The sequence below is a fragment of the Danio rerio genome, chromosome 17 (genome assembly GCF_049306965.1).
Source record: "Danio rerio strain Tuebingen ecotype United States chromosome 17, GRCz12tu, whole genome shotgun sequence".
NCBI classification, from domain to species: domain Eukaryota; kingdom Metazoa; phylum Chordata; class Actinopteri; order Cypriniformes; family Danionidae; genus Danio; species Danio rerio.
The window spans coordinates 2,653,929-2,667,500 of record NC_133192.1 but is presented as its reverse complement, the minus strand read 5'-3'; the positions used below and the strand labels follow the sequence as shown (position 1 = coordinate 2,667,500).

Sequence of the window (13,572 nt, the reverse complement as noted above, 5' to 3'; positions counted from 1 at the left end):
AGACATTTACTGTAAAATAATGACGGTTAAATTACAGACATTTACTGTAAAATAATGACGGTTAAATTACAGACATTCACTGTAAAATAATGACTGTTAAATTACAGACATTTACTGTAAAATAATGACGGTTAAATTACAGACATTCACTGTAAAATAATGACTGTTAAATTACACACATTTACTGTAAAATAATGACTGTTAAATTATAGAGATTTACTGTAAAATAATGGCCTTTAAATTACAGACATTTACTGTAAAATAATGACCTTTAAATTACAGACATTTACTGTAAAATAATGACCTTTAAATTACAGACATTTACTGTAAAATAATGACCGTTAAATTACAGACATTTACTGTAAAATAATGACTGTTAAATTACAGACATTCACTGTAAAATAATGCCCGTTAAATTACAGACATTTACTGTAAAATAATGACTGTTAAATTACAGACATTTACTGTAAAATAATGACTGTTAAATTACAGACATTCACTGTAAAATAATGCCCGTTAAATTACAGACATTTACTGTAAAATAATGACCATTAAATTACAGACATTTACTGTAAAATAATGACTGTTAAATTATAGAGATTTACTGTAAAATAATGGCCTTTAAATTACAGACATTTACTGTAAAATAATGACCTTTAAATTACTGTAACCTTTACATTTACTGTAAAATAATGACCGTTAAATTACAGACATTTACTGTAAAATAATGACTGTTAAATTACAGACATGTACTGTAAAATAATGACCGTTAAATTACAGACATTTACTGTAAAATAATGACTGTTAAATTATAGAGATTTACTGTAAAATAATGGCCTTTAAATTACAGACATTTACTGTAAAATAATGACCTTTAAATTACTGTAACCTTTACATTTACTGTAAAATAATGACCGTTAAATTACAGACATTTACTGTAAAATAATGACCGTTAAATTACAGACATTTACTGTAAAATAATGACCGTTAAATTACAGACATTTACTGTAAAATAATGACTGTTAAATTACAGACATTTACTGTAAAATAATGACTGTTAAATTACAGACATTCACTGTAAAATAATGACTGTTAAATTACAGACATTCACTGTAAAATAATGACAGGTAAATTTCAGAAATTTACTGTGAATTAACAGCTGATAAATTACAGAAGTTTACCGTAAAATAACGGCTGATAAATTACAGAACTTTTTATTTTTTCCGTTATATTACAAAGATTTACCGTAAAATAATGGGCGTTAAATTAGAGGAATTTCCTTAAAAATAAATTACTGTATTTAACCAGCATTATTTTACGTTTTTTAATCTAGCACCCCAGCTGCCAGAAAAAAAACGTAAAATAATGGATTTTTCCACAGTGTAGAGACGCTGAATAAAAATCAGGTGGGGGTCGATTCAAGATCTTTTTTCAAATGAATCATGCAGCCCTAACACACGTTTGAAACAATCTTCTTACCTTCTTCTCGTAGACGTCCTGCCACACGATTCCAGTGAAGAACTTGTGCTGCATGATTTCTTTCGCATCATCAGGACCTCCACCTAACCTGAAAACACACACACACACATGCAACAGTTTTTTTCATCAGCCTATTTTTATGCACATGTTGGAATCTCGCATAAAAAATTGCTTAATGAAAATCCCAAGATGTGAAAATGTGCATTAAGAATCATATGCACACAATTAATGCTGGTCTGCAGCTCTCCATGTTTCCAGCTTTTCATTGTTGCAGATCTGAAATGTTGCAGTGCTGATTGTAAAAGGTCTCAGTCTCCGTCAGTCCGTCATCACAGTGCTTCAGTATTCTTCTTCTTCTATTATTATGTGACTTTCCAGGGACAGACGAGTCTCCGCTGAGGTCCAGCGCTCTCCAGCCTCCGGCGCCTCGATGCACAAGACATTTGGCCATAGGAGAAATTGTCGTGCCTAACTGAGCCTGTTTTCTCTTCAAGTGTTTCATCCTTCACTTTGGTCAATTGGTGAAGTTTTTTCCTCACCGCTGTCTCCACTGGCTTGCTTGGTTTGGGATGTGTCGAGCTGCGCATCGATGGATTTGCTCTTCAGTGTTTGGACTCTCAGCAGTGATTACTAAACCACACTGAACTGAGCTTCAACACTGAAAACTGGACTGACACAGTTTTACTATTGACTTTACAGTTTGCACATTAATCTAATTGTCATGTTTTGACGTAAGCAGATCCACTGACCGCTGCATGGGGTCTTTCTTGAGAAGGCCGGAGAGCAGGGATTTGGCGTCAGGGGCGAGGGTTCGAGGGAAGCGGATGTCCTCCATCAGGATGAGCTCAAACAGACGCTCGTGGTCCTGGTTGTAGAACGGCAGACGGCCACACATCATCTCATACATCACCACCCCTAAACCCCACCAGTCCACCGCACGACCGTAATCATTGTCCTCCAGCACCTGCACACACACACACATTGTACAGATACAATCAGTCATACAGCAGAAACCTGAGTTTGTCTATATCAGTGGACTCAAACTCGCACCCCGCAGGATGACAGTTTGTGGCCTCGGCCTTAATTTGAAAGTTTAATACTGGTGCGGCCTGCGAGTTTGATATGTATGGCACTTTACAGTTTGGGTGTGGAGCTGAACGAACCAACCAATCACGGTGGGTATATGGCTCTCGGGGGCGGGACATCGGCTGGCCTTGATGCAGGCAGACAAACATTTCCCAATAAGTGAAAGTTACAGCAGTGTTGTGAGTGTTTTCTACCGTGCCTGCTGGCTGCCTGGTTTCTATTGGCCACACGAGGACATTGGTCCCAGCACGCTTCATTCACAACACTTCAAAAAAGCTTTTTAAGTTGCTGCCCAGCAGGACATTATACATATATAAGTGTATATAAATCAGCGCTTAATTTGAGCAGGATCTTGCCGCATGCTGTTCTGGGAAATGTCAGATATTTGTATTTTTCTTTCAGGTATTAATTTGAATTGATTCGGCATTAACTTTTGCGCAGTGAATACCTGCATGTGTGTGTGTGTGTGTGTGTGTGTGTAAGAGAGTCACACAGCGACACCTGTCCATCTGCAATAAGAGTCCCCGGTAACCCGGACCAATTATAGTCGCACCGTTCTTTGTAGGTCATTTGCATCGCTCTACCTGCATTGTATTTGCTTCGCCTCACACAATAAACATATAAGTCTATATGCCGTAAAAGTACTCAAAACAAATGACAAAAACACAGTGTTGCTTCTTTTTCCTGTAGCAACAGCACGGCGGATAACAGTAAACCGAATTATTATTATTATTATTATTATTATTATTATTATTATCATTACTACTATTATTGTTGTTATTATTATTATTGTTGTTGTTATTATTACTATTATTATTTTTGTTATCATTATTATTACTATTATTATTGTTATTATTTCTTATCACTATTATTATTTCTTCTTCTTATTATTATTATTTTTATTATTATTATTGACATTACTATTATTATTATAACTATTATTATTGTTAATATTATTATTGTTATTATTATTACTATTATTATTGTTAATATTATTATTGTTATTATTATTACTATTATTATTTTTGTTATTATTATTATTACTATTATTATTGTTATTATTTCTTATTACTATTATTATTTCTTCTTCTTCTTATTATTATTATTATTATTTTTATTATTATTATTGTCATTACTATTATTATTATTACTATTATTATTGTTAATATTATTATTGTTATTATTATTACTATTATTATTCGTAGAGATGGGTTGCGGCTGGAAGGGCATCCGCTGCCAAAAAAACGCCCTGGATCAGTTGGCGGTTCATTTCGCTGTGGCGACCAAGGATTAATAAAGGGACTAAGCCGACAAGAAAATGCATGAATGAATTACTATTACTATTATTACTATTCTTCTTTTTTTTCTTATAATTACTACTACTACTACTATTATGATTACTGTTATTACTATTATTATTGTTATTGTTATTATTATTATTATTATTATTATTATTACTGCTATTATTATTATTACTATTATTATTATTATTAATATTATTACTATTATAATTATTGTTATTACTATTATTATTACTATTATTATTGCTATTGTTATTGTTGTTATTATTATTATTATTACTATAATTATAATTATTATTAATATTATTACTATTATAATTATTGTTATTACTATTATTATTACTATTATTATTGCTATTGTTATTGTTATTATTATTATTATTATAACTATTATTTTTATTAATATTTATTACTAATAATTTTTTTCTTAATTTAATTCTTAGGTTTAATTTGTTTATTTTTTTTCATCTTATTTTGTGTTAAATAATTCCTATCTTCTTAAATCTCTTTAGCTTTATTTTTAACACAAAATAAGATGAAAAAAATTGACAAATTAGAAATAAATAATTACTAATATAACTAATTTCTTATGGAAAACCTGATGCCACCCAGCCCTACCCAGACTCTGCCTCCAGCGCCCCCAAGGTAAAGTGAGTTTGAGACACCTGGTCTAAAGAGACTTACAACTGAGGAGGAATTCAGCGACCTGAAGATAGATAGACATGCACCCATGCAGGCACACACGCTTACAGATAAATACACACTCACAGAAACACATATATACACTAAGCAGCAACCTCCCGCTCTCCCTCGGGAAGCCAATATGGAAGTAACTAAAACTGCAATTCATCGACTCGCCTTTGGGGGGCTGGCTGCAGGAACTCCAGGGGCCTCATGTATCAACACTGCGTACGCACAAAAACTTTGCGTACGCCAGGTTTCATGCTCAGAATCGCTCACGTTTGGATTTACTAACGATGAACTGAACGTGGGAATGTGCGCAGCTCCACACCAGCTTCATGTCTGGCGTACGCACATTTTTTGTGCGTGTCTGTTTTATTTCCATTGGCGACTCCTAGAGGCAGTTGTGTTCAATTCCTCTCTACAAAGTGTCTGAGCCGTGCAATGGCAGCTGTATGAGACGGGTTCATCTAGCAGGTATATAAGGTTTCCATACCATACAGTTGACCAGCTAAACATTAAAGCACAATTTGCAGCGGTCGCCTGTTTTCCCAATGTAATCTGAGCGATCTATACTGCACGCACATTGACACTATCTGACACTATCTGAAGATGAATTTGCATGCGTGAATCAGAAACATTTCCATTCAATAAATGTGCAAATAAAATATGATGCACAGACTTATTAATGATTCCTACTTGTCTTTCTCGTGATAAATAGTTGGCAAAATCTGATATGTAGCGGGGAAAAAAAGAAGAAAGAGTTCATCAGACGCTGGATTCGAACCAAGTTCATGCTCGAACGTGTCAAAACATGTTGACATGCGTCTTACGAGCTGCACCACTGAGACTGTTACGAGTATTGCAACATTTTACAGCTATAAACCACACTATTTCTTTTTTTAAGGCACTCAGTGCGATGTTCAGACCCAACTGTGTTGACCGCATCAGCTAAACTCTCCCACTCTATTTTTTTCTTTTGTTGTTAATTCCGGAGGACAAACTTGCAAATAACACAGCTTTTCTCCGGTCTACCTCCGAAAGCAGCACCTCCAATTCACATTCTGTTCAAAGTTTCTCTTCTTGCTTGCTTTTCCGTTGGGTTTTGCCCAAGTAGAGTCATTAGCATATTCATACGGGGGAGGAGGCAGGGAGGGGTTTTGTGCTCGTGCATGTTGCGCTCAGATTCACGCTCATTCGGATGTACAAAAGAATATGCGTGAGATTCGGCGTACGCAGTGTTTCATACATCTGAAAAGTCTTTGTACATGAGGCCCAAGATGATTTCTGACTGCAATGGTGAACTGGCCACTTTTACAGCTGATTAAAACATGCTTACAGCCTGCTACAAAAGATGGCTTTGGTGCATATAGCTAATATTACCCTTCATGACAACTGTGAGAGGGTAAATATTTTTATAACTCATCCATTTTGTTTTAGGGTTAAACCTGCATAATTAGGGCGTGGCCACTTGAGTGACAGCTAGGTCACGCTGGTCGCAGTCACTCCACCTCTATGATTCCGGCTGATTAGCTGCTGAACTCAGCATATACGTTGCATTTTTGTGTTGTTTTATGTGGCTTTACACAGTCAGTTGCCTTTTGGAATTATTTTCTACAATTATCAGATGATATGGGATGCTTTGTGTGCTTAATTGTGCTCACAAACCATTCACATGGCCTCCATTTCCCAGCTGAGTGAAATTATACACATATATACCATCTCTATAAAAGTATTTGTTTTATTTAAGATCATTCATCATGTATAATGTTCTTTAGAGCTGTAATGCACTCCAGAATCTGACAGATTGATCAGCTGTAGGCTCTAGAACAGTCATCTGAAGCGTTGTCATACAGTGTTATGCTGGAGTTCATTAATAGTCTTGCTCTTACTAACACAGACTATATCTGAAGTGTTTGGAATTAGTATTTTCCTCCAGTAGAAAAACGTCATGAGAACAATGTTTAGTGGCTCAATGTATTACAGCAGGTCCAAGCAAAATGCCAGCAGGTGTCTGTAGCTCCGCTCACGCTCCGCCTCTTTGCCCTTATTTGGTCACCCCCAGTCAGTGCGATGACGTGCAAACAAAATGGAAGCGGTTGGCCACGCCCACTTGTAGCTTCTTTTGCGTTCTTTAGAAACCGATGGGTGACATCACGGATACTACGTCCAAAACTCAAACTCACACACACTTTACACTTAAATACACAAATGCATACAAATACACACAGACACACGAACACACACTCAAACAAATACAAAATTACACAAACTCACACAAAAATACACACTCACACAAACTCACATAGACACAATAAAACACACTCACAGACATAAATACACAATTACACACAACAAAAACACTAACGCAATCACACACACACACGCCCGCGCACGCACGCACGCGCACACACACACACACACACACACACACACACACAGAGACATAAATACACAATTACACACAACAATAACACTCACTCAATCACACACACACACACACACACACACACACACACACACACACACACACACACACACACACACACACAAATAAACACAAATACACCCACACAAACACCCACATGCAAACACGCACAAGCACAAAAACACACACGCACACACACACACACACACACACACACACACACACACACACACACACACACACACACACACACACACACACACACACACACACAGACATAAATACACAATTACACACAACAATAACACTCACTCAATCACACACACACACACACACACACACACACACACACACACACACACACACACAGACATAAATACACAATTACACACAACAATAACACTCACTCAATCACACACACACACACACACACACACACACACACACACACACACACACACACACACACACACACACACAAAATAAACACAAATACACCCACACAAACACCCACATGCAAACACGCACAAGCACAAATACACACACGCACACACACACACACACACACACACACACACACAGACACACAAATAAACACAAATACACCCACATGCAAACACACACAAGCACAAATACACACACGCACACGCACGCACACACACACACACACACACACAAACATACACACACAAATACCCACATGCAAACACGCACAAATACACACACACACAAACAAACACACACACACACTGAAGCCTGAAGACATGATGTGTATCCTGAATGAATCTGTCATCTGAATGAATCAACTGAATCACTGATTAGCGTCTCATTCATGTACAGCACACTTCTGAGTGAACACTCGATTAGCAGAGCGACACAAGACTCTCAGATCTGATCAATGATCTCTGCAGTCGTGTTCTGAATGTGGGTAAGTGTTCAAGACGACAGATCTGCTCCTCCAGCATCACAATGCGGGCCAGTAATCTGCGTTTGGAGAAGCTCCGTCTGTGTGTTACTGGAGTCGCGGAGCAGGTCAGGGGGACGGAGTGACGCTCAGCGCTGAGGTCAAGCTGCTAGAGTTTGTGTCTATTTGCAGATCTGCGGTCAGACACGGGACAGCTGGGTCTGCATCTGCCCCATATATGCAGAAGAGAAGCACAGCTGCATGTAAACACACACACACTGACGCCACCGTTTCCATCACATGACCACACACACACACACACATACTGTATTACACACACAACCAACACCAGAACACACATTCATTCATTTACTTATTTTCCTTCAGCTTAGTGCCTTTATTTATCACAGCGGAATGAACCGCCAACTATTCCAGCATATGTTTTACACAGCGGATGCACTTCTAGCTGCAACTCAGTACTGGGAAACCCCCATACACACTCATTCGCATACACACTCATACACTAGGGCCGATTTAGTTGATCAATTCCCCTATAGCGCATGTGTTTGGATCAATGACTGTATAATATATAGATGAAGCGACAGTGCCTTTTCCCATTGAATGCTTTGAATGTAAAAAAAACTCATGATGGACACAAACTGTTGAAACACACTGCCGAAAATGGAGCCTGGGCATGCGCAGAAGGGACCACCAGATGGAGCCAGTGGCAGAGTCATGGAATCAAGCTTCCAACCAAATGCTAGTAAGTCGAGTCAGCCACGCCCCCCAAACTTCTGATCTGAGCGGCTGAATCTGCACTATAACAAAGGCTCACTAATATAAATATAAGCACTTACATTTAAAAACGGTGTGATGTAGGCTGCACTGTAAAAAGTGGAAACTCAAACAAATTACTTTGACTTGTACAATTAAATGAATTAAGTTTGACAAACTTAATTTATAACAGTTTTCAGTAATAAATTAAATCAAGTAATTTATTTAAGAAGCAAATATGCAACAGTACATACAGTACAGTACGAATCATTCAATTTAATATTTTTAACATAATAATAACTGTAAAAATACTTTTATTACAGTACAAATAATTCCCTTCCCATGTTAATATTTTAATAATACTTAATAATAATAATACAAGTATTGCTCACTATTCACAACACTTATTCTTGCCATAAATAAATTACTAAAACCTGTTACACCTAAAATAACTGAACTAATTTTGTGCAAACACGCACAAGCACAAATACACACACACACACACACACACACATACACACACATACACCCACACAAATACCCACATGCAAACACGCACAAGAACAAACACACACAAACACACACACACACACACAAAAACCCACATGCAAACATGCACAAGCACAAATACACACATGCACGCACACATGCACGCACACAGACACAAAACAAATAATTGTAAAAATACTTTTATTACAGTATAAATAATTCCCTTCCCATGTTAATATGATAATAATACTTAACAATACTTAATAATAATAATAATAATAATAATACAAGTATTGCTCATTATTCATAGTGAACAACACTTATTCTTGCCATAAATAAATTACTAAAAGCTGTTACACCTAAAATAACTGAAGTAATTTATTACTGAAAACTGTTATCAATTAAGTTTGTCAAACTTAATTCCTTTAAGAGTAACGAGTCCAAGTAATTTAAGTTTCCCCTTTTTACGGTGCAGCTTGTAAATCGTGCGTTTAAAAGATAAACACGGCAAGATCTCTAAATATAACCGGATATTTACACATTCCATCCCTGCACTATATACAATAATCCTCATCAGTTTGTACATTAAACTTCGCAGCATTAATACATCAGCTGATGTCTATATGATACAGGCTGAACATCGCTTCTATATTGTTTATCATTTCTTGCCTCCGTATTCATTTGGTTCATTTGATGCCTTCATTATATCTGGCAAAGAGGAATTGAGCTTCATTTTAATGTTTATTAGGAGTTTTGATCCCACTTTATATTAAGTGTCCTTAACTACTATGTACTTACCGTTTTTATAGCATTAAATTACTGGCTAAAAACAAACTGTTAACAAAAATGAAGATCTGCACCCTTATCAGCTGATAACCAGAGCTTTAACTGATCAGAACCATCTTTTGGGACGTTTTCTTGCAAGTGTAATACATTTTTTTTTCAAGTCTCGTTCATTAACACAGAGATGGCGGGCTTTATGACTTGTACTGCAGCCAGCCCCCAGGGGGCGATCTAACTGCGCCACTCAAAAGCTGGTGTGTGGCACCCAGAAGAAACCCACGCCAACACGGGGAGAAAATGCAAACTCTACACAGAAATGTCAACTGACCCAGCCAGGACTTGAACCATTGACCTTCTTGCTGTGAGGCGACATCGCTACCCATTGTGCCACCGTGCCGCCCCACTTTTATATTTATTCTTTTATTACTTTAAGAGTTCTGATGCAAAAGCCTCTAAATATCATCCGAACTGTTCTTCTAAAGGGGCAGCAAGGTGGCTCAGTGCTTAACCCTGTGGCCTCACAACAAGAAGGTTGCTGGGCAAGTCCCAGCTAGGTCAGTTGGTATTTCTGTGCGGAGTTTGCATGTTCTCCCTGTGTTGGCGAGGGTTTCCTCTGGGTGCTCCGGTTTCCCCCACAGTCCAAACACATGCACTATAGGGGAACTGATGAACTAAATTGGCCGTAGTGTATGAGAATGAATGTGTATGGGTGTTTCCCAGTACTGGGTTGCAGTTGGAAGGGCATCTGCTGTGTAAAAATATGCTTGAATAGTTGTTGGTTCATTCCGCTGTGGCGACTCCTGCTAAAAAAAAGAGACAGAGCAGAAAAAAAAATGAATGAATGAATCCTCCCATATGGATGCTCATTTAAAGCACTGCACCTCTCGAATATGCTCAGTTTCTCTGTGTGTACAGCTGGAATATTTCCAGATTCCTGCATTCCTGAACTGCGCACACACACACACACACACACACACAACAAGCTCATTGTTTACAGCGGAACAACCTGTAACATGGCCTGGGCTTAAGTCCAGAGGGGCCACAGTTGCCATGGCAACAGCGCAGGGCCCTAAACACACAACACACCACTGTATGGACAGAACAATCACCTGTGCTGCTGCTGCTGCTGCTGGGAAAACACCCACACACAAAGATGCACGCACACACGCATGCACAAACACACAATATATGCACTGCTGTTCCAGTAGAGGGCAGAGTTTTCTGTGTATATGTGTGTGTGTGTGTGTGTGTGTGTGGGTATGTAAATCTTACCTGTCTACCCTTTAAAAAATCCCTAAATTAGAAAATACGATCACTTGGAGCTGTTTCGTTGTAAATAAACAGTTAAATGGTCGGTAATATGTTTTTTTATAATTATTATTTACAAATATATACATAATATATAAACATTAGCAGCAAATAAATTAGCAAACACGGGAAAAAAGTACGGGAAAAAAACTTTACAGGATGATAGCGGGATAGAACTGTAAAATAAGGTAGAATCCCAGGAAAAACGGGAGGGTTGACAGGTATGATGTAAATAAACGTGATTGTTCAACCTGTGTTTGTTGACTAACAATAACCAAATGCCGAGCGAGACGCATGCTTTCTGTTTATACTAGAACGTGCATGCCCAGAGTGTGTGAATAGTCACGTGATATACGTTTTTGGTGGCGCAGTGTGAAACGCTAGTGTGGACACGGATCGTTTTTGATCTAAATGCAGTTTTAAAACTAAAACATGAACAGAAATGTAGAAATTTGACCGAAATAAAACAAAATGATTACTATACACACACACACACACACACACACACACACACACACACACACACACACACACCCACAAATATATATATATAAATATATACATAAATATATATATATATACATACATACATACATATATACATACATATATATATATATAAAATTGTAGTTTGAATGGTAAGCTTAAACCAAGTCTGATTTTAAATGCAATAGCAGTGTTTTTACTATGAACTAGGTCTATCAGTATCTAATAAGAGGTTTTTTGCTGCCATCTAGTGTCTACAATTATAGTTTCAAACTAAATGTATTTGTTCAGAATGTCACATGAGCTTAATATAACTGTGAGGTTTGCAGCCAAAATGCAGCCTGCAGGTTAATGATGACGCAACTATCATTTGACCCCAAACAGCGGCACCTTAGTGAATATAAGAATTAGAATAATTAATATTAATGAATATTACACCTGCTCAATAAAAATCAGATAATTCACTACATCGATAAATCTGACATAACTTGATCAGAAATATAAAAAAGGGGAGAAAAAGATTAAGCCATTGTGGTCCAGCGGCCTGCGCTTTACATTACGACGCTGCTGCTGACCCGAGTTCGAACCTCACCTGAGTACATTTTTATTTTTTCATTTTTAGTGTTAAGACATATAATACTGTTTGGGTTACTTATATAGGTGTACATATTTTATTTTTATTTTGTGTGTGACCACCGTTAAAAAAGACTGGATATCTATAAAGAATTTAGCCAAGACTATATAGTCAGATTTTGCAGGCAGGGACATTGTAAGGTTTTAAAGAATAGTGTTAGAGATTTAGCTACCGTTTAATCTTCTCATCTTTATGAAAAACATTTGAAGTTCTGCACTTTTTTGAAGTTTTGACACTTATGTTGTTTAGCTCTATGACAACCCAAAATTTAAGGCAGACACTAAAACAAATCCACGAGGGAATGTAATAACTGGAAAAATATAATGTGTAAGTAAATTAATGAAGTGGCAGGCTGGGACTAAATCAGATTTTAAATGCAATATGAGTTTATACCACTTCAAGATGTGATTCAGAATTATCTTAACTGTAATTTCAGTGATTTTACACAGAAAGAATAAAACAGCAAAGGTGTGCAAGGGTTATGATAAATGATAAGTGGTCTTGTGCTGCCATCTAGTGGCTAAATGGTAGGCGACAATTGAAAGTCTGTGTTTTAATGGCTAACATTGTATTCAAATATGTTTCATTAAGGCATTTTAAACATCCAGGAGGGACATGATTTGAAAAACATAATGTGTAAATAAATTAAGTTATAAACTTGGACTAAAACTGTTTTTAAATGCGATAACAGTGTTCATACCGTGTCAAGACGTGATTCAGAATCTTTCTTGCAAATTCAATTACTTTGAACCAACAAAAAGTGGTCTTGTGCTGTCATCTAGTCTACAAGTAGTAATGCATTTTTGAGTTTCAAGTCTCTAGGCCATATGCCCCATTCACAAGGGGCATCAGCATTAACGCTTCCTATTCGCTTTGAATGGGTGACGTCAGGCGTTGCCGAACTGCATTGTGGATTCGTCAGCCCCGTTTCAGAGGCATTGCTCGCTGCAGAAGTTGGGACTAGCTCAACTTTTCAAGCGCCGACAGAAGCGTCAGCCAATCAGATCGCTGTATGCAAACACACCAGCTAGATAGTGGCCTATTGCTGACTGAATTTCATTGGCTGACGCTGCTATGACGATCGCTTCAGCTCCAACTTCAGACGCGCCTTCAGTCAAGCGTTGACGCTGCAGCCCCGTGTGAATGGGGCGTTACGGTTTAGTCTGCCAGTTCTGCATTACGGCTGAAGAAAAAAAATAAAAATTCTAACAAACACAAT

At 37.3% G+C, this 13,572-nt stretch overlaps 1 protein-coding gene across 2 annotated transcripts in view; it reads right to left on the bottom strand.

The window, feature by feature from the left end:
- Positions 1-13,572, bottom strand: part of akt1 (v-akt murine thymoma viral oncogene homolog 1) — a 100,292-nt gene that overhangs the window by 7,116 nt on the left and 79,604 nt on the right. For both annotated transcript variants that reach the window (XM_021467101.3, NM_001281801.1), the window contains 2 exons: positions 2,229-2,443; positions 1,480-1,567 (listed from right to left, as the gene is read on the bottom strand). In XM_021467101.3, coding sequence (XP_021322776.1) covers positions 1,480-1,567; positions 2,229-2,443 — 303 coding nt within the window. The remainder of the gene's footprint in view (positions 1-1,479; positions 1,568-2,228; positions 2,444-13,572) is intronic.